Consider the following 26,173-nt stretch of genomic DNA (forward strand, 5'->3'; position numbering starts at 1 on the left):
CCTTTGGAAATATCAACGATAATTAAGTAATCAAAGTTAGTGATCCATCCTGAATATTTCAATCAATCTGTGTGTAGCTCCTTACTCTTCAATCGTGATTGACACAGATTGATGGCATGCTAGTGTTTGATTGATGCGGTGCTTTAGTATATCCTTACTATCGTAGCTTTTTATTTGATTACAAATCAGCGTTGTAAGATTTAACTTGTCATTTAACTTGCTATTCTACAATAAATCTTACGTTCCAGATTACACTGTGAATTTAATTATTTATTTTTAAAATTCTGAAAATCTAAAACTCTAAAACTCAAAAATTCTGAAACTCAGAAACTTAGAAATTTCAAAATTCTAAAACGTTAGAATAATTAATTCCTGTTTGTTTATACCTATTCTTATTCATTGATAAATGATTACATTTTAAATTCTTTGCAATTAAATCTATTTATCATAAATTACTGACCGTACACTTTCCAAAGAACAAAAGTAAGAAAAATCACTATCAGGAATCGGATCATGGAAGTTTCTCAAACTGCATCGGAAATTCATATTTCATATCCCATACAGAACGAATTTAGGACGATCTTCCTTAATCACTCGTTGCACCTGTGAGCTCCATGGAATAAATTTTCTGCACACATGCACGGTGCACATTAAGCTGAATAATTTCTTTCTATTTGTCGTTTATTCATCCTATCGATTCGTTCGATTCACAAATGCCTCGAGAAAAATCGTACAAATTTATCAGATGCAATCTTCGTTGCTCGTATTTCACGGTAATTCGCTAACAAGCTGACAGGATACGACGAAACCGTAAAATCGAAGGTACTTCTGAATATTAATTCATTATGCATACAAGGATGGATGCTCGTTAAGTCTCCTCGATGAAACCAGAGAGATATCGTCAATTAATTACACAAACCGGAACGGTTATTATGGCGATAAACAAGGAGCTGGCGAAACGATATCTTTTTCTATATTTTACTTTCAGCTACCGAAAGAATTATGGAAATTATCAGTGTTCACAGCTAGCACGTTTCTACGTTCCTCGAACGAGCATCTCGTGAATTAAACAATTCACCGCTGGAAATAATGTTCTGAATGAAACGAATGAAAGTAAAAGGTGAAAACTTTTACTCTGTTCGTGGGAAAACGTGCTTGTGAATTTTGTAGAAAGAAATACTGAATGTTTCTCTATATTACAAATGCGGAAATAAAACTAAACGGAATAAATGTTGAAACCTAAATATTTCTTTCTTTCTCTTATTTATTACAGTATATAGAATTGCATAATTGAGCTACCATGAATCATAGTTACATGGAAATTTTGAAATTATTGAATTTGGACAAAAATGTTGTTAGTAATTTTAATTATAATATTTTTTTTGATAGAATCATCTGATTATAAATAAATTGAATAAAATTTAAATTGTAATTTTCCTTATCAAGGCATTCTATTATTAAAAATATAAAAATGTTTTATTGGCAACATATTACCCAGTTAAGATTTATGAAGTTTTAATTACAATTTTTTTTAATCCCTTATTGACAGAAACTGAAATGTTAATTACATTTCTTTTTTTGTTTAAGACGCGCTATTGACAGTAGTACGCGTCGAGCTCTCGAGATTAAGCTGGTTTTCATCTTGTTCACGAGTTAGAATGCACGATGCATGAAACGAGACTACTTTCAGCAGATCGTGGTAATTAACACTCACGTTACCTGGCTCACATTTTCTGATGTACGAACATTCGAAGCAGCATTGCGGTTTCGTTTTCAAATAATCATGCAAGAACGAAATTCGCTAAGGCTTCAGGATTTTAGCTTCCCCATATCTCTGTAATTAGATCTATACCGCAGGGTACTTTCAAGGGGCTTATTGTCCTAATAAATGAAATTTTCCAATGGAATGTGGACGAAATTGCCAAGATCGATAAATTACTCACAATTTGACAAAACTTAATTAAATGTCTTCGCTTTTGAATCGAACAAAAATTGAACAATAAATCAAATTAAAGAATTTTACCACTAAAGAAATATTGCAAATTATATTATCATTAAAAGGATTTTTATTATAAATTTAATTAGAGAGAAATTTAAATAACCAAAATAATAAATAATTATTGCAGTTTTAATGTGAAATATCAAATTGAAAAATTAAGCAATCATGTCTTTTGTAAATGATAATGTACTGTACTATGTACATTCATTTTCACTAGAGCTTTAAACGTGTTAATGGGTTAATGATTCTCTTTGACAAATGGTAATTGGCAAGAACGAGTCGGACATAGAAGTGGTAAGAACCGATACTACGCGCAGTAGTCATTCACAGGATTGGTCAGACAGAAACTAGTATTCGTCCAACTTGGTGTCAATCCGACATATTTTCGGGAATTAGCCCGATAACTGCAATCATTCTTAATTGCATTTACCTATGACTTCCTTCTCGTGTATTCTATTCTTTTATGGTTCAATGGGTTTTGTTCATTTTCTCCATTGATACTTGGAAAAGTAAATAGTATTTCGTGCATTCAGTTATGTAATAAAGGTTATATTTAGATTTGCATTCTTCCAGCAATAGTTAAACCACATTTGTGGAAAGCTCGTAGAATATTGAACCGTATTAGCCGCACTTCTTAAATGGAAGTTTATATATACAGTGTTCCTAAATATGTCCAACATACACAAAGCATTATTCTAGAATACAACTCTTGTTATCTATTCCTTTCTGCACGCAAATCCAGCCTAGTCACGTCACCTTCAGAATGGGTTTAAATATTGATTTCCAATTCCTCTTGCTAGTAGCGCGCTATTCTTAACGTTTATAAATATATCCTGCTACACTTTCCCGCTGCACCACTGCACAAATTTTTAGCAACGAACGTGAAAATATCCATTCTAAAAATGTTATCAAGTAACTACGAGATTTAAGCATTTCAGTAAATTGTATTTCAATACTATTTGCAAAATTAATAGGACCTTTGTTATTAATATCGAACTGGCAATTAAATTCGCAAGCTTTACATTTTCTTTTAGAAAGTAGCACTCGAATCAATAATTTGTCGCAATAATTTTGATAATTTTTGGTTGAACTTTAGTTTGGGATACACAGAATTATTGACTCCTTTTTATATATCTTGTTAATGTTTGATGAAAAGTATTTAAAAAATTCATGTTTTAATTTTAGGAATCTATCCGTTCAAAAATTATGTGTATGTAATTAAAAGTTCAACCTAATTTTTGAAATTATCTAGAGTAAAATTTGTTTAATAATTTTTTACAATATTCATGCCAATTTCCCGTGCTTGTTCCGTGGTAAAATTCAAGCAATTTCAAAGTAAAATATGCAAAAAGTCGTGAATATACTTGCCAATTTGATAATATCGTAATGAAAAGAACAACTTTTAATTTATCGTTCTAAATTCGTGAATAAGTCATACTTCCCACACAAGCACAATACATCGCGCCACTTTCGTGGACCAATTCTGACTACAAATCAATTCGCAAATGCGGGCGAAGTTATTCCAAACTCGCGAATTAGTTCACGAACTCCCTTCTAATCGAAAACAGAGCAGAGACAAGATATGGTACGAGTTACTAACAGTCAACAAATAGAGATAATTTTGTTACAGTTAGCCATTGTTGCTGAATAATAGATTATTAAACTAATCTTAGTTCGGAAGTGTAACTTGCTAGTAAGTTTTGCGGAATGTTCATTTGTAACCCGTCTTTGCATAATTTTCACTTTGAGGGTAATATTGTTTGTTTGTTCTCTCATTAGTTAATAAATATTTCCAATCTGAACATGCAGATTCATTAGTTAAACATAATTAGAATTTTGTTCTCAACCAAAATAATAAATATATTAATATCCGTGTGACGTGTCGACTTTTTTATAGCCCTTTTCAGATGTAAAGTTTATTAACTTTGAATTAAAAAAAAAAATTATTTCTACGAAACAACAGAATGAAATGAATTTTACTCTTACCTAGCCTTTATTTTTCCGGGTAAAAATGCATTACAAATGAATGCACACTGGAAACCATACAAGCTAATTAATTTTGAAAGAATTAATTACTTCCCCTTGTTGGATTCCATTTCACGCTGAATTTAATATTACCGTTCATCAAACTCCGCGTTGAGTGATCCAGAGTAATTTTATTTCGCAGTTTTGTTCCTTAAAATAATTTAGAGTTAATTTCTATCCAGACGTAAACTGACGCTGCAAAAATATGGAAATTGCAACGGCTGATATTTATTAAACTACGTGGCCACCCACATTATTTCAGTTAATTAAATTCTATAATGTTTTTGAAGAAGCATCTTTATATAATAATTATTTCTCGCATAAAAAACTGCATCTCTGTTTAATCTCTATTTATAATAATCCGAATGCACTGTTATTAATAAGAATTAAATTTCAATAAGCTCACCTCACAAAATTCTGTACGTCTGCGTTGCGTGATTATTCTACAATTTAACGTGAAAGAGAACAAAAGGAAAATAACATTCGTACAAATATGAAATACAAATTTTAATGGGCTTCAATCATAATGACTGATACAATTCGAATTTCTCATAAATTCTTATAATAGCGAATAAAAATGGTGATATTGTGAAAATTAAGATTTCGAGAATTCCTGCTTCCCCTATATCGCTAATATAACTTTCAGTTTGCATAATTCATGTGTTTTACATATATTTTTTTAAAACATGAAGAGTATACTGCATGAAAACCTATGTCGGGGGATACGTAACTTTAAAATTGAGTTTATGCATTTTTGTGCATAGGTGCTTTAGAAAAGTGCAATTCTACATTTTTAGCCGCATTAATGGATGCAGTATTCCATTGTTCACAAAGAAAGGTAGGTATATTAAAGTGCATTTTTGCCATAAAATGATTGTAGTTTGAAATTTTCTATATTATGTCAGTATATCGACAGCTTTGTGAAGTTCTCTTGATATTCAATCGAAATGTTACTTTACTCTTGGCATACATTTGCTGCGAAATATCGTCAAAGTGGTTTGGCCGGGAATCAAGAGGAAATAGAGGTCTACTGACAAGACGAATGGTACTACGTACGACAACTGACGTCATTTCATCTGCACGCCCATGATGGATTTTACATAAACGAATTTCAATTAATCCCACACGTTTTCTCGTTCACCTGCTGCGCTCGATCAATGGACAACCGATCAACACCGAACGAATATTCATTTACCATCCATATTTCATTTCATATTTTTCCATCTTTTTTGTTAAATAACTGTTTTACAAAAACATTTTTCTTGCAAAGAGATTTAGTAATCGTGTGCTATAGTTGACTCTAATAAGTTTTAAAATGAAACTATTTTCAAATTGTTAACTGTGGCATTTTTCTGAGATACGTGAAACATTTACTTCTATACTCGATATCTTAAATAATTAAATGGCAAATTTTGTAATTTATCTAATAGATAGATTAATAATGTCTATCGCGTTGAATTTTTACGGAAGGTCTCGTCTATAAAATAATGATTATTTTTTTCATTTGAGAAATTCTCACGTAATCAACGGCGTATTATATAAAAATGTCTGAGCTCTTCAGATTAATTATTCACGGTGAAACGATTGCAGGTTTCAGCGTGTTGCTTACACGCGAGAATAAGAAAAGTCGCTTCGTTTATTGCGGATTATTGTGCGTATCGTTAAATGCAAATGCACGACGAAGCACAGATTTATAGGCATGAACGCGACTCACCTAGAATAACAATTTCGACAATGATGTGTGCACATCCGGTATTATTCCATGCTGATGATATAAGTTTTTATTACAGATACAGGAACTTCTACAAAAATAGCGCAATCCAAACTTGAAATCTTCAAGATGGTTTCATTAAAAAAAAAAAAAAAAATAATAATTTTGCAAGCAACATTATATTCAGACAAAGTAATGCGAAAAGAGAAATTGATTTAATTTACAAAATAAATTTTACATGACATTATTAAACGTAATGTTTGAATGTTAATGAAAATCACTAGTTTTTTCATCAACAATGGAAAAATTCTCTCTAATTCTGGTTGGAAATATTCAACAAATCAACGTCCTATTTCAGCGTCGTTTAACACGACAGCGTATCTCAACAACATCTAAGTATTCGTAGGAACTTAACTAGCTCCTTAATTGACTTACGAGCGACTGCTGGCTCGGGAGCAGAAACAATTTCGAGGACCGTAACTTGCTCGTTACGACAATTTGGCAATCGCAAGAAACTCGAGATAGTCGTGTTGAGTTCAGCGTACCTCGAAAAGATATACCATGCGGAAACACGTGTCCGTGGGAACGCTTTAATAACATTAAAGTTCGACGAGTTAACTTGCCTCAAACAAAGACATCGGCTCAAGTGGTTCAATTATTTTCCAAACTCGCTAAATATCATCAATGAACCTACTTCACAATAGATAGGCGATTAATTGTTACTTAATTTTGGGAAAAATGTCTCCAAGCATTTAAATGTTAAATATTTCTTATATATAATAAAATTATCGTAGAACTGTCTATAATGTTAAAAAATTTGATATTTCTTCTTCATACTTTCAGCAACACAATCTGAATTATACAGGTACATATATATTAAGCTTTATTTTGCAATAATTTGCAATATTTGTATTTCGGAGTACTGTTAATTAAAATATGACTATACACTCAAACTAATTTACTGTTTCATTTTTCGACGATCAAAATCCAATAAAATGATATTAATCTCGAGCAGTTTAAAACCGCCAACCTGTTGTACACATTGGGGGGGAAATATCGGAAATTGATGTTTTAACTTATATTTGAATTAACCACGTTTACACATAAAACTCGTTATCACCTGTGATCACAACTGAGATTTCACGTACAATTTTATTGAATTCTCTCTGTGATTTCAAAGAAACATTAAAGACGAAAAATATCTATTCTTTGACATGATAAATAAATAAAAACTAATTTTAATAATAGAAAACTTACACGTTGAAAATCTAGGATATTTCATGAGCATGCAAACTGTGTAACTTAGGAAGGCGCTATAAAGGATTAAAATTTTACTTTAGTATTATAGATCCATTATGGAAATCTGATGCTAGGTATACTCGAGCCGTGCATCTTAGAAAGTCTTGTCGTCTACTTATTGTTAGTAGCGATTTCATGGGAGCTTTGTCCGCTAAACTTCGATGAAAGCCTAGCCACCGCAAATTAACGCTGTTACGTACGGGTAACATCTATTGATCGAAACTGCAGAGTCGCATCTAATTATCAGAGTATTCGAAACAAGCTATATTCACCGAACCTCTTAGACTAATTAGTATAATGTACGCGGTGAACTTAAAGCCGTATTGGGAGTATTTTGTAGAGTGGATTCAATTTATTCCGTGTGATCAATTTGACACGTGTGCTGGTGATTATGAAAATAGCCGAAATGGTAAGCCATATTACAGCAGAACCTCCCTTATATGTACTAAAAGAGAGCCATGAGTGTTCGAAGATAAAGAATTTTCAAATAACAGAACATTTACTGATATTAACCATCTCGAATTAATTATTTCAAAATTATTTCTACCTTCATTGATATATTACATATATTATCTTTTCCAATTTACCAATTACAACATGAAAAGTAAGTGTTGAAATGTACATTATAAAAAGTTTCCAACTATAATTCTCCTACTAATGAGCGTTTTCATTTTAAAAGAGTCTAAAGTTTCAAGAGCAATTAATTCCACAAAATATGCGGCTATCAGACTGTTAATATATAACATCTTATTTATTTTATATTTACAAAAATTCATCTTTTTTCAACAAACATCTACAAGATTCAAATCTATAAGATTTCAGCTTACATCAGCATGCTTTCATTGTCAGTCAGAAAGCAACACGCCAAAAAGTGTGTCAGTAAAGACAAACACCATTTCGTTCCATTCTAATGTTTTCTCTGGAGTGAGTGAAACGTACAAAAGGTACAAAGAAACAAAAAATTCGTTGATGCGACAAAGAGGCAAGGGAAACGTTGCTTGAAAGAAAGAAACGGGAGGAAATTTTCGTGTACACTTCGAAGGACACGTGTCAACGGAGAAAGAGCGACAATAATACTTGCCTTTAGACTTATGTTGTCAAAGTTCAGACATCACAGACAAGGGTGTACGCTTTTGCCATCCGAAACCAACCTACCCCTAACCTCACCGCAATTCAATCGATATCAAACTATGTAGATACCCTTTCTATTGTCAAACAATGCTTGCATATTGGCAAAGTTAAACAATTAATAATTAGAAGCATTGAAAATTGATTATTGATATTAAAATAGCCTTCTTCGAGGCTGTGTTTGATCTTTGCAGTTGCTATTTTAAAACTGACAAACACGTGTAAAAAAAATTTGGTTTTGAAATACCAATTTGCACGAGTTACATTCCAACCATTGAATCAGAAGTGAAAATGAGAGAAAATATTGCCAAATATTTCTTCAGCTAAAAGAGGGACGGACCGAGAGTTTGGTAAAATTCCTGGAGAGCCAGTAGGGATTTAGAGCCTAATTTACCCTTTGCACTATTTCCTCTAGCGTGAAAAACTACTTTTCCCTAGAATTCTTAAATCATCTCAGTTAATAAAAATTAGAGTTAGCCGAGAATAAATTAAGAATACAAGTATAGCGTAAAGGATTAGCTATAACTAGTGTCCGCATTCCAGAAGAGAACCAGTCATGTCCCTAATTTCTCGGTAAAAATTTAAATCCTAGTTCGCCCTTCGACTAAATCAGAATAAATAAAAGGGAAATAAAATATTTGCGTTTATAAATGAAATAAGTTTTTTTAAAGGTATACAGTTCGTGGATAAGGTGCAGTATGTTTGACAGTATCTACGGAAAATTTTACGAAAATACGATTAATCCTTTGCCTCGTACTATTTTCTAACGAGCCGTATTTACGACCAGCTTATTACGGCCAGGTGAAATAGCGAAGCGATGTCAAAGGTCACAGTTACAACAGCCAGATTTACGAGCCATCACGTAGTGAAACTTAACGAGTTCGTTATGGTGCCTACTCGTGTCCAGTAGATTGATTTACATTGAACACCGGCTAATTGGAATCACGAAATTAGTTCCTGGTTTGAGAACCAATTCGGAACAGGATTATTCACACGAGCTCCAATGCTCGGAACGTGAGATTTCTAATAACAATTTATGCATGCTTTTTATTGCCAGAAATACAAATAATTTAGTATTTCAAAATATCATTTCAACTTTACATGCAAATCACATTTAACAGATTGAGGTAGAAATTTTGGATAGGATGGGCCAGATCCCTAAGCTTTATCAACAGTGTTTAATATTTTGCATATCGCATAAATCTTGGAAGCTTAGAATATTATAATATTAAAATTGGAATATTTGAAAATATGAAAATTTTATAATGTTTCAGAATATTTGAATTTTGGAATTTTAAAATGATGAAACTTGAATTTTGGAATTCTAAAATCATAGAAGAGTTTCTTTCTTCTCTTTTCGAAGAAAGAAATAATTTATAACAATACTGAAGAGTTATACCAGTTTGAAAATTCCTAAGTGAGAAGAAATACTTCTTGAAAGAGATGAATGAAACCAAGTGTATGTATGTCCATTATTTCATTCTCGGTTTAAATATAAATTGAAAAAATATCATTTCTCATTTCAAATGAAAAAAACCATTAGAGAAGTTCAACTGGACAACGCAAAGATGACCAAAAATGTCTAGAATAAAGATTAATTTTCCTTTTCAATTTTGGAACATTATTATGCCAGATAAATTTTAACTCCTGTCTTATCTACATTAATTATTTTTTTACTGTATAAAAAAGAAAGTATGTGCAGAACAAATAGAAACTATATTGCTCATTCATAAGAAAATTACTCGAAGTCATTCAGAGTCATTACGATGAACAATTTGCAACGCTAATAAAAACTGTTAATCCGAGGAAATATCATCTTTTAATTCTGCCAAGCTTTCATATCCTCTCGACTAATGGCGCAAGATTAATCGGAAATGTTGGAGTCTGCGGTAATTTCCGGTACAGGTCGGTAAAGCAGAGAATACAAGAAATCGATCATACCTTCCTTTCCAATCGCGGTTCCAGTTTGAACCCCGTAGAAATATACGCAACGATATTACAGGAAACTGCACTGAAATTGTTGATAATTGTTCACGAATGTTCCTTCTGCATACCAATTAAACTGTTCGATCGATCGCAAAAGTGAACGACCAAATTGCAATTCAATTTCGATTTCTATTTGCATATTTTATTTTCATTTTTCACCAAACGAGAATTGGGCGGCAGAATCGTTTTTTTAAATGCACCCTTTAATTAATTCTTATAGTTGTCGCGAATAACTTGCGCAGTTGATACGACATTAAACTCTTACAAGGAAAACAAATTGCTAAAAGCCTAATAAAGTAAAATAATCTAACTATAGAAATGATTTTGAGTGATAGCTCGTTTTTAATTGTTTCGAATTAACTGATCATACTTATCTATCAACAAATTTCTAGCGCGAGTAGTTAAATTCTAGGAAACGATGACAAATATAATTTCTCGCGTGACTTCTAAAGTTCTTCGTTTCATTTCAATTCACAGATGAACGTTTCTTATGAGGCTTCGTACACGCAACGTTACTTTGCGTGTACCTCTGGATACTTATCTATTGATTAATGAACCTGTGTAAACGATAACGTTGGAAAGAAAGACGGAAGTGTTTGAACATACCACACGATGGACTTCAACTACAATAACCTAATTCTTATTAGAGGGGGCCTCCTTATTACTGTAACTCCTTTTTTTACAATTGATTAGTATTATAAGGGGGCCTTGGAAATTTTAGAAATCTGAATCCGATCCTATTATTGGCATAAGTTTTCAACCAACCCAAAATTAGTATAACTTTTCAAAAAATACCCTAAATTTTATTTTCTAAAATACAAATAATAAATGAACAAAATACTGCACTGACATATATAGAAACATATAATACTATATTCTAGTTGGAATAAAAACTTTTATTACTATATCAAGATTGAACGACGCTGCAGACGAACGATTCATTTCAAACACAGCCCGAAAGTGCAGCATAAATTCAACGACACGTATGCAACGATTTCTGTCGCGCAGCCAAAACAGTTTCGTATTATGTTCAACTTAACATCCCTACAATGTTACGAACGTATTTCGTACTGGTAGAAGGAAAACGGCAAGCTTGTTTTCTATGATTTGTGTTACTGAAGTAATCATAGCACGCTATACGGATGAAACGCAATTTAACGTTTCACATCCACGGATGTCGTAAAGGTTCGCTCGTAGTTATGATCGCTTTTGTCCGGAACAGGTTACCGTTTATAACGTTATAATCTTGACGATAGAAACGGGCTTGCCGACGCCGCGCGGATGTCGTAACTTTCTCGTCAAATCGATGCACCGCGATGCATGGCTGTGATATGCACCTCTGTTGCAATCGCTCTCGCGCGTCATCGTGTCCGTCTAGGTAACGTATGCAATCAAACTTCTATCGAGTATAACGTCTACCTGATACGAGAGCCCCGCACTCGTCAATAACACTGATGAACAATTTTTGTACGTTACCGAGACGAATAGCTACGATAAAAGCGATTTTGAAGAAAAAAGAAGGGCTGCTGCAATGCCTTGGCAGCAGTTCCAGAGCTACCCCACTTTCCAAAGGGCGCCATTAATAAGCATTCATTTACTATGACAAGAAATATCGAATGAAATCCTTTTTCACTATTGTCCTTCTTCCTTACGATTAAATGTTAGGTATTTCATTTTTTGAGCAAGGGAGCCCTTGAAGATTTCATAATCCCGGGCCTAAAAAATCTTAATCTGCTCTTGTTTGGCAGTCATTCTATGTAAAATTCATGATTTTTTAAAGTCGCTATGAAGGATTTAATTGCAAATAATATATGATGTAGTACACGTGAAATTAGAGGAAGTTTAAGTCATCATTTTGATGATTCCAAGTTTGTGTAAGAAATGCACGGTTTTGAATTTTGCAATTATTAATTTTTATCTGAGAAATTATTGTCGAATCTAGTTCATTTTAAAATTCTACAAGGTAAGCATTTTATTAAAATATTATTTTTGAAATTAACAACACACCAATATCTTGCAAAAATATAATTTCATTTTTCCACGTGTTATACATTTCCGGCCGAATAATTAATTTGAACTTCGATTTCCAGCTTACGAATCTTAACGGGTGGTATGTGTTAACAGCGCGGTATCCGGTATCATTTAACTACAAGAGAAATTAATCGAAATTAAGCTCGTTTTACCGAAAAGGCTAATGCGCGTGTAGCGTGTAATAATTGCATCGCATCAACTAATTTACATAAATCCATTTAGTTACAGGATTCAATGGAATCAATAAAACGAACGGGATCCTATTTAACGACCGTAGCTGTATTTCAAATACCTGGAAATGTTTATGGAACGCTGAAATATCGAAGGGAAACAAATTGGTATCATTAATTGAAGCAGTTGGTAAAAATTCATCAGAATAAAGGAGAAACACTGAAAGTAGAGGTGTGCAAAAACCCAAACATATCGGGTTAGATACGAATTGTTCGGGTCGAATTTTTGAAAGTATAAATATACGAAAACTCGAAAATTTCTGATATTCGATACAGAGATCAGGTCAGGGATTGTTTTGCTCGACTTAGGAGTAAATTAGATATAGTGTTTTGTGAAGACTAACAATTCGTTCTGAAACACAGTTCTTCGAATTTCGAAAATCTCGAACGAACCAAAATAATTCTCAACCTAATTATTCATCGCAAAAGTGAAGCACTTTTGTTTAATTGCGCTATTCAAGAATACATTATACGGAAGGCCTGTTTCATATTCGATACGTAAATAAATACACTCCTTGTCCTCTGGTAGTGGATATATTTCCGCGATAGCATAAATATCCTTCCAACAGATTGTTTTGAAAATGGCCGAGCCTGAAGGCAGTTCACATGAACGTGGGCACCCGTGTTTAACATGCAAGATATGAGCTGACATAAACGCGTATACATATATGCTTATTCTACTTTGAAATAGTGCACTCGCAACTCCTCAGATTTGCATGTTGACTCACGTAAAATCTCGACCGCTTAGCAGAGATTAGCGAGCTATCTTGGACCTCCGTTTCAAAATACAAACAAAAAGTACTTACTCGCGCATAAAAATAAATGTAATTGTTTCTTATCACCTGCAACAACTAAATGTACCGTTCGCGCATGACTGTTTTATTTTAGGTATTTTAACCCTTTAATTGTGATACGATATTTGCATAACGGATACTATCAAGGGCGGACTGGAACTTGAATTTTTACGGGGAGATTAGTAACATGATGGGGTCTCTTGTAGGATACCTATGGACTTTAATTTTAATTAATTAAGCCCCAAATCCCTACCAAACTCACGAATACCAAAATGCCTCTGGGTATATTAAGTTGTATATATTTCGAATGGTAAATTACGAAACATACCAAGTTCAAAATTAATTGAGCTTTTTGATTTTCGTACACAGTTTACACCTTCTTTGAAGCCTTTGTTCACTTATGAATCGCTCAATGGTGTTCATAATTGGAACGATCTCGTTTGTTTACTTACAACAGAACATAAACACGAGGATCTCTAAATTAAAGCTTGCTTTTTAATGAATTTTAAAAGAAATATTTTCTGTTAACTAAAGCATTTGAAGTGTAGTTTATATTAAAATTAAAGTTACGAAGAATTAACATCTAGTCTACTAAAATAAACTGAAAATTACAACGATAATATTCCCTTATGCAATTTCCTTGATTAAATGCAGCTTGCAATTAATTGTTCATAAACAGTAGACGTTAAATTAATGTTACACAAGCTACGTACGATTAAATAGAAACAACAAAGAGAAGATTAATAGACGTTGCTCGAAACTGGGCCAGAATTCAGCATATTATTCAAAATTTCTTCGGTCTTCAGCAACGCGCTTCTTTTAATGGACAAAAAGAATTCGTGAAAATATTTATAACCTCTATGAATAAATCTCTAAAGGAGGCGGTACGTTTTAGCATATTTTGCAAGGAATAAAACGATATTGCATAAGATATGAATATTAATGGACCCGTTCTGCGTTTACTCGAAAAAATCGACTTGTAAAATTAATTACATGGAAAATATTCCTCATAATTCTACACGTTCTAAAATTATTAAAAACATACGTTGATTTTAATTTGTATAATTATGTATCAAGTAGAGCTGATGAAAAACGTTATGAGTGTTTCGCACGCAATAAACGCGAATAACTTTTTCATTTACATTTCTATGAACTTTCTCACTTTGAAATACCATCACGGACTTTATATTAAATTCCTGAGATGTCATTCGCATTTGAAGCTTTTTTTTCCTATGGCTATTATTCGATATTACCCACTGTTGGCCACTCGTATCCTTTCTAAGACGTATTAAATTTGCTTTCCCAAGGCTCAGTAAGTTGTAAACAAGCGTTATTACGTTTTACACCTGGTATAGTAAAGACAAAACCCTCACGGACAAACAGAAATTCAGTAGAAGATCTAATAGAGGGACAAGGGTGTTCGAATAATAGTATGTGATATGAATATGTATATGTATGACTGTTTCTACTACAATAGTTAACGGTTAACAAATATTTGAGGACATTTTGTCGACAAAAAATATAAAAAACAAAAGAGTAAAACTTATAGACAGTTTGGTAATGGAGGTTTTGGAACGAGACGGCTAAGCCGGATCGTTACTTTTCTCTGCAACTGTTTAATCAGTATACGGGTATTAATTGATGGATACATAGTGGTCGCAATGCCTTCCATTAAGTGCATTTCCTGATAAACGAGGTAACGATGCATTATCCAAGCATCCCATATCTTTTACTGTTAGCGTAAAAAAATATAGGTTGTCTTTATGTGAATAAGATCATAGATTATGATCGTTAAAAACCTTTATATGGAATGATAGACACGATTACAAGAAAAGTTAAAATACGGTGAAGTTAAGAAAATTTTACTCCACGAGGAAAATCTCAGGAATTATACTTAGTTTTTGTCGACACACTCGGAAATTTCTTTTTTACATTAAATATTTGGACGGAATAATTTATGCAGAAAATGATATATGAAACTCAACAGTGAAAACTGTTCCTCCATAATTGGTTTTTTTCTAATTTCACTTCATACAGAATAAAGATAATTGGAAAAAAAATGAGGAACATGTCACATTACGAGGTTATTCATACTACATTTTTATGTAATGAGAAACACCATAAATGTAATTAGTAAATTACAAGAGGAAGATAAAAGTACCGTAGCATGTACGTCCATTGAAAACATTAATAAAGAAATACATGTATGTACATTAGCTGACTCTGAACACGCTAGTATTACGAATCCTTAAATAAATAAATGATTCATTAAACGCAAACTTGTTTTTCACAATAATTTTTGAAAAAACATTTCAACAAAATCAATATCTTCTGAAAACCTTGTAGCTATAGTTCCGTGCAAAATATTAACTAGAAATTACGAATGAAGACGAAGTGAAGTAAACAGAATATTTTAATATTAATTACAGCTTTCAGCAGGTGTGAAAAGTAATATTCTGAGTATTTCACGACTTAGCAAAGTTTTCAGTTCGTATTTCAGGTTTATTTAGCGATTTGTTCATCAGAAAGAAATTGTCATGTAAACATTTTTCCTCCAAACAATCCAATGAAAAGGAGGGTTCCACGTAGAGATATTTATCACTACTGCGTGAAATAAATAGATTCGCTCGGTTTTGCTTCTAAATTTAATTCAAAATGCGTACAAGAGCCCCGATTTCATTTATATGCTCAGGGCCCTAAAAGCTCTAAACGCGGCCCTGGATTTATTATTATATTCATTCCTAACAAGTGAGGTGGATTTTGAGAAACAACGAAATTTTTAAACAAAAGACAATTCTTTTATAGTATATATTTAACTTATAAAGTTTATTTACTGTTTATGTATTAGCATTGGTTAGATAAGTAGAATAATTGAAGTATGTCAGATTCCACCTCACCAGTTAAAGGTTGATCACGACCTTGGACAACATCGTCTAACTTCGTTGTAGGTAATCAACAAATAAGATTCGATAATATCTACGAAATTAATTATGACCCTCAAGGGATCGGCGATCTTCCGCATGCACGAGCTTTGCAAATATTAGGCTCTGAGCACGAATTGATTATTAATAATTATGGTACTTACCTAACCACTTCATATCGAAGCCGGCGTTCTTTATGGACTCCATATTTCTAATTACGTTTCCACAGTCACTTGACATCATTAAATATTATATGTTACGCACGGGAGAAATATATTTTTAGTGTTTATTTATTTAAAGATTCACAAGTATATACTATAAAATTGCAAACTTGACACGAACGCGAAACGTGACTTACCCGTCCGACATTTTGTCACGAAGTGAGGTTACAGACAAGCTTCCCTTGCATCGGGGCCCCTCGGCTCTCCTCGGCCGCGGTCTTTTCAAATTCGGCTTTCTTCGGAATTCAAACGACGCGAAATCCGCAAGTGACAGTTCTTCTTATTTTACATGTATATTTAATCACTTTCTATATTTTTTAATTTCAATTTTAAATAATACATAGTTTTATAATTTAAACATGTTAACCATAATACCAGAATGGAAATTATAAACGCGGTCGTTCAAAATATTATCTTTCCATTTTTCAACTTAAGCTTCTCACTTAATATCACTTAATAATACAATGGCATGGCAATGAAAAGTTTATTATTTTGATAAGAAATCTGATTAACAGAAAAAATAGTCTCTACTCTAATGCAAAATTCAGGATAGCATTTTATTTATAAAAGAAACGAGACGTTAACGTCTTTTCGATCGAGAAATAACTTCTTGCGTTTTAAGGCTTTCACGGGGCTTCGGAAAACTCATTTTTCAAGGTGTACGTGGTATTTTTAAGATTGCGAATTTTCAAGCTAGCTAACTTTTTATTCATCGCCTATAAATTTGTTATCGACACCGAGATAAATGATTCAAGGTTGTTTACGAAACCCTATCCTTTAAAATTCTTTTTATTTGTTTAGCTGAAAATTGCTATAAGAATCTAAGGAGAAGAAAACTTTCCAATTTTTTTTTATAGTGATAACATAGAATAAAATCACTCGTCTTGAATAGTGGAGGTATTAACCTAAAGTTAAATGTATAATTTTTAAATGAAAGGCCTTCATATAGAGGAAGAAGAATTTTTAAAGGATTAGTGTAAAATTTAAGAAGTATAAATAATATGGATTCTCTCCATGGTCCGCCATCCAAGATTTAATTAATATTTAAAAACAACATGATTTAAGTAGCCATCCAAAAAGTAAAAACGAAAAATAAAATTGTTCAGTATTCATACACACGATCAAACAAGAGGATAAAGATTAAGAACCTTAGTATCTCTTTACTTAATTCTCAGTTCACGTTGCAATAATATATCAATGTCACTGCGCACTTCTTCACCGTATGTCTCTCGAGGAAAACTCTTTTCCTTTCTGAAATCAAAGTGTTTCAAAGTGTGTACAACATATTGTGGGACACCCTGTATCTAGAAGAAGGTTTGGGAGAAAAGCCGAGCGATATCCACGATAACATCGGTGGTGCTATGTGATGAAGCAAGGATCTGTGGCGTGTTAGGAGTTTGCGTTGAAGGGGGTTAGAACACTTTGGTGGATGTGGTGAGATTCTACATCAACTCTCCCTTGAAGCCGAGGTTTCCGCACGCATAACGTTGTCATGTAGAACGTACATATGTATTCGCGTACAACATTTGAATTTGAAACGCTTCTTGCTCGGGATTCTTACATGAAAGAGATTTGTTCGAAGAGGGTGAGAAATGACTAAATGCTAATTGTAACGCGTGAACGCAATTTAATTTGTTGAATTTTGTTTGGGAAAAGATATTTTGTTTGACAACACAACTTAAGAGTGTTGTTGTAAGTTATGAAATGTGGTAATGTCTTTCTGGGACCGCTAGGCTACCGGCGAAACCGGCAGAGTTGGCATTGCGCTTGAGGCAGGGATAATCCCTTAGCCCAAACATTCGGATTAATAGCCAGAGGCGGCAGCCGTGTCGAAACGCGACGATACATTCATTCGTACTTGAGCGTTCCTCGAGACAGTATCGAAAATAAAGAGATTCACTAAACTAAATTATTTAATCCACCGACGCTATCCCAGACCGTAATACTAATTTTTAGTGTTTAGAAAAACTATTTATTATTTGAAGACTATGGACTTTTAACGTTTATCATCTTTATAGATTTAGTAGGTACTTGAAAATTCGGATAGCCAAGCCTCGGATCGGGTTTAGTAATGACCGAGTCCGGTCGGGCGAGACTCCGAAAGGTCTTTCAACACATAAAATTCGGGCACCCGTAATTTTAAAATCCGGACTCTACTCGGGACCCGAAACTCAATTCATGGGATGATTTTTCAGATTTATCTAAAATTTATAAGTTTAAAAGTTTTTCTCACGTATCATGTATAATCGAATGTAAAACAAACTTCTGAAGTCCCGTCCGAATCTGAAAAAATTCCCGATTTGAACCCTACTCAAATTTTCGGGTGCTCACACACCCCTAAAATTTAGTATATTATAGATACTGATTTATTTTTTCTTTATTATCTGAGAAAATCAGAAAATGGAATTGCAGTGGCAAAAGATTATTGGCAGAGTGAAGTTGAACTTATGAAATAAATTATTCTAGCAATTATAACTTTTCCACCGTATTCCGCATGGAACTCGCTACCTTCTCCACTAAAAAAATCATGTCTCTTTTTCCTGGCACTTACAACGTTCACCACTTTAACTTCTCAGATGACATTTGACTTGAATTGAAATGTGAAATGTATTAACTTATTTACAGCATATCGAAGTGTGAAATTCTCCAAAATATCATATTGTCACAGTTTAGCATGTAATAGCTCGTGGCGATAAAATAATTAGTTGGAGTGCATCCAGTTAGCCAGGCCTGGTGTGCGGTGTCTAATATTTAAACTCCCATAATTTTGATAGTTTTGAGGTTTGAAGCAGACGCGAAAATATAAGAGAAATAAGGAAGAAGAGGATTTTTGAACAAATTTCCTTGTTCGAATCGTGAGCTGGAACGCTTGCAATCCGCTTCCTGTCCACTTGCTTACCGCTCAAGAAAAGCTCCCAATCCGTTCGATGGTCCGTTTCACAGTTCGCCTGATTACACGCTGCCCAGTCCGCTCCAATTGCCCCATAAGCTCTCGATTCGCTCCCTCAATGTCGCTGCTCCGCTTCAGATCGCTCCCCATACGCTTTCCTGTCCGCCTTCTATCTGTTTTTTATCCGTTCGCATTTTAGCAATTTCCAGCTGAAAATGTTTCCCTGCATTACGTCAGTATTCTAGCTAATTTCAGCGTCTATAATCACCTGTAATAACGAAAGGATTGAATTTTATTATTCACCGGTAATTAAGTCCTTTGTATACCTCATCAAAGGTTACCGATCCGCATTGGTATTTAATTAGATTTTCTCTTCCTTAAATCTTTTCAGTTTCATTCGATTAACTCTATTCTGCTAATTCCGTTCTGTATCTTAAGCGAATGCAAACGGGTCACTGAATAACGTGTAGGTATCTGAATATATCCTGAGGGAGTGGACCTAGTGTGAATCGAAATTGAATATTCCATCTTGATAACAATTCCTTCGAGGAATCCCTTCCTTGTTTGATAAAAATGACAAAATATTAATAAATAGGAATACATATTTTATTCAAACTTAGGTATTTGAAATTTTTATGTAGAGGGCTTGTCAAAATGTTACGAGTACACTTAATGATATCATCGCCAGCAAAATAAAAGGAAATTTTTTTCGAATCAAATGGAAAATGGTTTTAACACTGATAACACTATCAGGAATAATAGAAGTGGTACGTCGAGGCTGATAAAAGATTCCTGTGAGTATCAGCATTTTAAACTGATAATGTCCTTAATTCACTTCCTATGTCGTAGATACAGAATAATATGGTAATCTGCTTTGGTAGACATAGGGTTGAATGGATTCTAGTAAATACGATAACAAATACTTTTAACACTGGCCATCGATGTGTTAATAGCCTCTGACATCATTGCTCCTGGGCAGTGCCCAATATTTTGCCCACGGTCCAGAGAGTACGAGCTGCCCGGGCATTTTACGCGATTTGATTCTCACGACAAAATCCCATCATCGAAATTTAATTTTCACTCCGGAAGTTTGTTCGGTTTAACGCTATTGCGCCAGACTGCCAAGGCAATTAAACGATTACTGTTTCCAATTAAACCCAACGTGACCAACGGAAACGGGAAAAATCGTCGAAAAAAGTTTATGAAACCTGAACAAGTCCTCCGTATTGTAGAAGAAGAAAAAAAATAATGAACAAATATTTTCCTCGATACGATCGATGGTACCTCGTCAAGGTAGAGTCAATCCATGAAAGGAAACAAAGTAATTCATGGTATAAAAAGGGCATCAAATGCGAGGGCGTTTTCGAAGGTGAATGGACGCCACAGGCGTCTCAGAGCAAAGAGGAAATATGACAGCACAAATAGCATTTCGAAGGGCGAAAAAGAAAGGTAGGATGATGAGAGAAAAAGGAGAACAATGCGAGCAGAGAGACAAAGAAGTATTATACGTTCGCGCAATGCAAACAAATAGTTGAATCTCTGAAACGGAATAAATTTTTGTCAATTATTCATGCGATTTTCTTCTCGTTACTTCACAATTGAATTTCTTTCATTTTCGTTCGTTCATGCGACTAATCACTTCTCTTCTCTTATTAAATATTGATCAAAATCCGACTATAAGCGTTTCTATTTTGTTACTGTAAATATTTAAGTCTTTCAGACGATAAATATTTAATATTTCAGACGATACTATTAAAAGTAATTAAAAAAAAATAATATAATTTTTAATTATTATATATTATAAAATTTCGTATATAACTGAAAAGTACGAATAACAAAGTAAATATCAATTCAAATTTTTTCACGTAAACGTTTATATGCAAGTGGGCCATTCACGAGCAGGAATAAAGACACCGGACATCGCCACTTTCCCTAAGGATGCCTGATTTGATCGTGAGTATACGAAGAGACATAGAAAATATAGATAAGACAGTTTTATTTCCTTTAAAAGTTAGAAGATTTTTAAAATGTTATTAATAACAAAGATAAATGAATGGTTTTTGAGAAGCTTGTTCTTTTACGGTTCCGCGTAAAGTGCAATTGCTCTTCTTACCAAACGTATAATACTGCTTTCCTCACTCCACGACCATCTCTCAGAGGTAGAATGCTTTTATTTTTCAAAGCCATGCAACCTGTTAAGTTGCCTGTTATCCTTTATAAGCAATCAGTTCCACGATGCCCCGCATGCTGGCCGTTTACAGCCGCAGTCTTTCTCAAGTAGATCCAACTATAAATCTATTGGTCAAACAATCTTCCACGCGTTCACTGCCGCAGTTGAAATAGCGCGAATTCGTAATACGGCATGCAAGAACATTGATTTTTAACAGTGGAATAGTTAGGCATTGAAAAAATCCGTAAAATTTCCGCTAAATTTCCCTTATGGAATCCACTAACGAGGATTCGGTAACTTCTTATCAATCTTTCCGCGTGATTTCTCCTCGCTAATCCGACAAACGTTCGCATTAGCGTTCGCAAATTCACTTATGTGGTCTGCTTGATCTTAATTACAATTCCCAAAACAATCTGTCCCGGCTTCGTGAAAACAACCCCCGGAGCGCGTTCAGCCGTGAGGCGTACGATCCCGGGTAGAGGAACAAAGAAATCGTCCCCTGTGTTCACCTGAGGGCGAATGTACTACTCGCGAGGGTAAGAGAGGACGGTAAGGTCAGAGTACGAGGAGAGATATGGATGGATGGTAGCGAGAAGAGAACCGATGACACAGAACGAACGAGAGAAAGCAAGAATGAGAGCAGAGAGGCGAGAGAAAGATGGAGATTGGAGAATGGCGAAAGGGAGAGAGAAAGAATGATGGTCTGGCGATAAGATAGAAGGAAAGAGAAGGAGAGCTAGCGAGTAGAGCGTCGGCTTTCCTGCGGCGAGGAGAGCGAGAGGAGGGAGCTTGGCGAGAGGTGGAGGTTTCGAATGGTTCAGTTGTAGCGGTACCGTGCTTCTGGTCGCACGTGTGTCTCCGTATTCGCGTTGTTTCGCGTGTTGTCATTCGCGCGTGTACACAATTGCCCGTCTTTCTTACTCCCTCGTCGAATTCGCCTCGGTCCCCCCCTCTACCGCCCACCTCCTCGAATACACCAACCACTCGCACGAGACCGCCGCGTGACGTCTGACCGAGCACGCGGTTCTTCTACTTCCACGTCGCGCCTCTTCCTCCGAAAGTTTCCTTCGGTCCGATCGCTCTGTAAAATTTCATCGACGGGTCAAAGTTTGCCTCGAACCGGTCGCTGTTCGAACCTCTTATAACATCGATCTGAAACGACGTCGTTCCGGAATTGCAAGTGGCTTCACGAGTATCGATCGTACGATAATTAGCTTGCGGAGAAAATTGTGAATAAATTAGCCGACGTTCAGTCGACGCCTAGAGAATCGTCAGTGGGCTTTTGCTGAATAAAGTGAATAATCCTGGATTGATTGTGAACAAAGAGTGATAAGAAGGATAGTCTGGGTTAGAGTATAAATAAACATCGAGCTATTTTATTAAACGACAGTTGTGCAAACGAGAGTCGAGTGATCGACGAGTGATCGATCAAGAATATCAATGATCAAGGAACTCGTGGAGATTGATTGTCAGATGAAAAACGTGCGCGCCGTACGCGTGCCGGCTTGGCGATTGTGCCGGCGCGGCGCGCCGGTGCACGAGCGGGGAAACTGAATTTAAGCTTATGGTAATTACGAATCGATTGTAGGATTCGGATCGTCTCCGTTACGATTTCCCGTGTTCGTGTTCGTGTTCGGGTTCGTGCATGCACCTAACGACCGGTGTAAAAGGTCTTCGAAGAGGAGAAAAGGTAATTGAACTATCCTGCAAACTTGCCGCCGGAATTTTCAGCTAAATTATCCCGAACAGAAACTCTCGCCACTTTTCATTCGCGATAAAGCCGAAGTAGTTCTGGTACTAGACACGAATGAAATTTCTTGTGTGAGGTTTTCGGTGGTCGGCCGTAGTGATCCATAAAGGATCGATTGGTCGAGACTTCAAAGGCGACCGTGCAAAAGAGCGTCGCAAAGAAAAAGGGGATGAAAACCGCATACACGACCGCACTGTTTTCGTTGAACTGAACCGATTCTCGCGAGGAACACGTGTTAATACATCGAACGATCGTTTGGAAGTGATCAATCAGCGTGAAAAGTCTCCACGAAGAAGAGTACATCCATCAAAAATAAATCAAGTAATAGAACGATGTCTTTCGTTTTTTCTTTTTCAACCGGCGAACTTTAACGTGTCGTATTAACGTAACGGGCTTAAAAGATGAATTATATTGACCGACGGGATAATCCTTTGGACAGAGCAATTATAATCCATCGTTTGAAACGTCCGCCACACAACCGACACACGGAGTACTTCTTTAGGTTCATTAGATTGTAGCGTAAAGCGTACATCCCTTTAATCGTGCCACTTTGCCACGGAGTACAAGAAGTGGATTTAGCTAGCGTAACGCGTAACGTATTCCCCGTAGATGTATGGCACGTATTTGCTAGAAATTTCGGTCGCGTACGTGATGAGAAAGATTCTGAATTCGACCGACGAGCTTACCGAACGACCATCTCGTTCAGACGTAATCGACGCCGAGGTCACTGTTCGCGGCATTAATTTTTGCGCTGCTGGAAACCTTAACGGTGCAGAAACGAGGAACCTCAGCGAAGGTGTGAAAGGAAAGAAAGAAACTTGCTCTGTTTACCTGGTTCTTGTGAAACACTTGAAGATTTCTTCGGTAGTTGGTTGCTCGAATCCGCTTTGGAGTTTACAGTTCCGTAAATCAGGGATCAACGACTCTGGAAAGCAATAGAAACTTCGTCGACTTGAAAGAATATAAAAATGTAGCTACACTTATGGTGCAGACGTTGAAGAATCGTTGATTAAATAGTCAGGTGATAATAATAGATGATGGACCTGTTTTACATTGGTTGAATACCGAATTAATCAAATTACAAATTGACGTCGAGGAAAGAACGGGGTAGGATGATTGCTCGCCAAGTGATCGGACTACTTAGACCCGTGTAGTTTAAAGAATCCCGTGTTAAACGAACCTGACGAAGATCGACGCTCGTGGCGAAAGTTTCTGCGGCAGAGGAACAAGGATGCTGGTAATCCGAGACCCTTCGCTGGAAATCAGCACCGACGAAAGCAATTCCAGAAGATAAACAAGTTCACTGGGAAGCACCGGATGTACTGATTGTCATTGAAGTTCGTCAAACCTCGGAACAGTTTAATGGATGTGATATCCGTTTAACAGGCGAAACTGTTCAGCGGAAAACACTGGCCGGACAGAAATACTGGTACGAGTGTAACTTTCTTCCGAAGAACGAAAGAACCTAAAATAATAAACAACGATATTCGAACGGTTATTATTACCGAAAGATTTTCAAGACACGCAAAATTAATCTAAACTAAAAGCTTTTTAAGAGGAAGAGTTCTTCTGGAACGGTTGAGAGGAGAGCTGAAATACAGGCGCAAATCTGTCGTCAAACAACTGTTGTATTTCGCATCAAGAGGACGAATACTCTCTGTGAAGTTTCAAGCTGATCAACGCGATCGTGTTGTGGCTAAAATCCGTGGGATCTTGCATCGCCCACGGCCAACTAATCCTTCGGCAGCCGATCTTGCGGCGGTAAACATAATTTAAATTAAAGGACAAAGGTAGAAGACGGGAGTGAATCGTAACCGAGCATTTGGAATCCCGTCGAATAATAAACGGAACGTCGCGTCATTGACGATGGACAAATAGAAATCAGCGTGAAATGTGTATTTCAATCGGCGCGGTCTGTTTGGTGGGTTGGAACTAATTCGAGAAACATTTCCAAAGCGTATTAATCCGTTAAGGAAAGGGAAGAAGTTAAGGGGAAAGGTAAACAAACAGAGGAGGTGGAGGTGGTGACGGCGGGAAGACAGAGGGGGGGGGGTTATTCGAACGAGGGAGAATCGTACGAATCGCGAAGGAAACAGTTTGTATTTGTGGTGCAAGCGGACCGTAGGTGGGTGTGATCCAACGGCAATAATGAGTGTGAAATGCATGCTGTCACGAGGTCGCGATAAAAAGTTGTCGGCGACAGTGTCTCGATGGTGGTCGCGTGGCTAAGTGGACTTAGTGTGGGAATGGTGCGGAAGTAGATCTCCTTTCTTCCGGCATACGCTGGAAAAGTGACGTACAAGTGGCTTTAGAAGAGAACGATGATGTCTAGACAAAGCAAAGACCCCGTGCAGAAGTGCCACTCGGACCCAGGTGCTGCGAGTACCGACGGTACTCCTTGCAGCCCTGGTAAGCGAATTTCTCGCAGAATCGTGCCAGGCATTCAGACATCCTCCAATACGCGCAAGTGTGTCCTCACCTTGGACGGGTACAGCTACGTGATCGGTGAGTACGGAACCATGATAAGGCTCGAACTTCTAACGTTCAATGCTGGCAAAAAGGAACAGAGAGGGTTGCTTATCTTCCGTTCTCGATGGCGTATCACGTGCAATGTATTATCCTCGTTATATTGTACAACCCTGTGGAGTTAACCCTCCTTGCTTTCTCTTCCTTCTTTTTTTATTGGTTGTATGATAACAAGAAAGCTTTTGTGTTCAGCAGTTTGATCAGGACGATGGTAGTCTGATTTTATACCTGGGGGTGAAACCTTAATTTTGACGCTATTAATGTTACAAATGATTTAGAAACAAAGTAATATAGTTTCTAACCATTAAATATTATAGTATATGTATAATTAAGAAATATGTTCGGGGCCATCAGCTTGGATAGTACAACCGGGCAGGGAGTAATTCCACAAACACAATAAAGTCAAGAAAAAGAAGTTATTTTTCTTGATACAAGTTAGAAGATATTCATCCCTTAAGATTTCTCCCGATAATTTTTTTCAATCCTTAAATG

The 26,173-nt window shown here is 35.6% G+C and overlaps 1 protein-coding gene across 10 annotated transcripts in view; it reads left to right on the top strand.

The window, feature by feature from the left end:
* The window catches only part of LOC117611927 (dual specificity calcium/calmodulin-dependent 3',5'-cyclic nucleotide phosphodiesterase 1), a 128,062-nt gene that overhangs the window by 43,392 nt on the left and 58,497 nt on the right, over positions 1 to 26,173 (top strand). For 3 of the 10 annotated variants that reach the window (XM_034340429.2, XM_034340434.2, XM_034340437.2), the window contains exon 1: positions 22,221 to 25,660. The exons of 6 other annotated variants lie outside the window; for them this stretch is intronic. In XM_034340429.2, coding sequence (XP_034196320.1) covers positions 25,477 to 25,660 — 184 coding nt within the window. In that variant the 5' untranslated portion in view covers positions 22,221 to 25,476. Of the gene's footprint in view, positions 1 to 22,219; positions 25,661 to 26,173 lie in introns of those variants that run through there. One more of the 10 variants, XM_034340428.2, reaches the window with a different exon arrangement.

The sequence above is a fragment of the Osmia lignaria genome, chromosome 10, assembly GCF_051020975.1.
Source record: "Osmia lignaria lignaria isolate PbOS001 chromosome 10, iyOsmLign1, whole genome shotgun sequence".
NCBI lineage: Eukaryota > Metazoa > Arthropoda > Insecta > Hymenoptera > Megachilidae > Osmia > Osmia lignaria.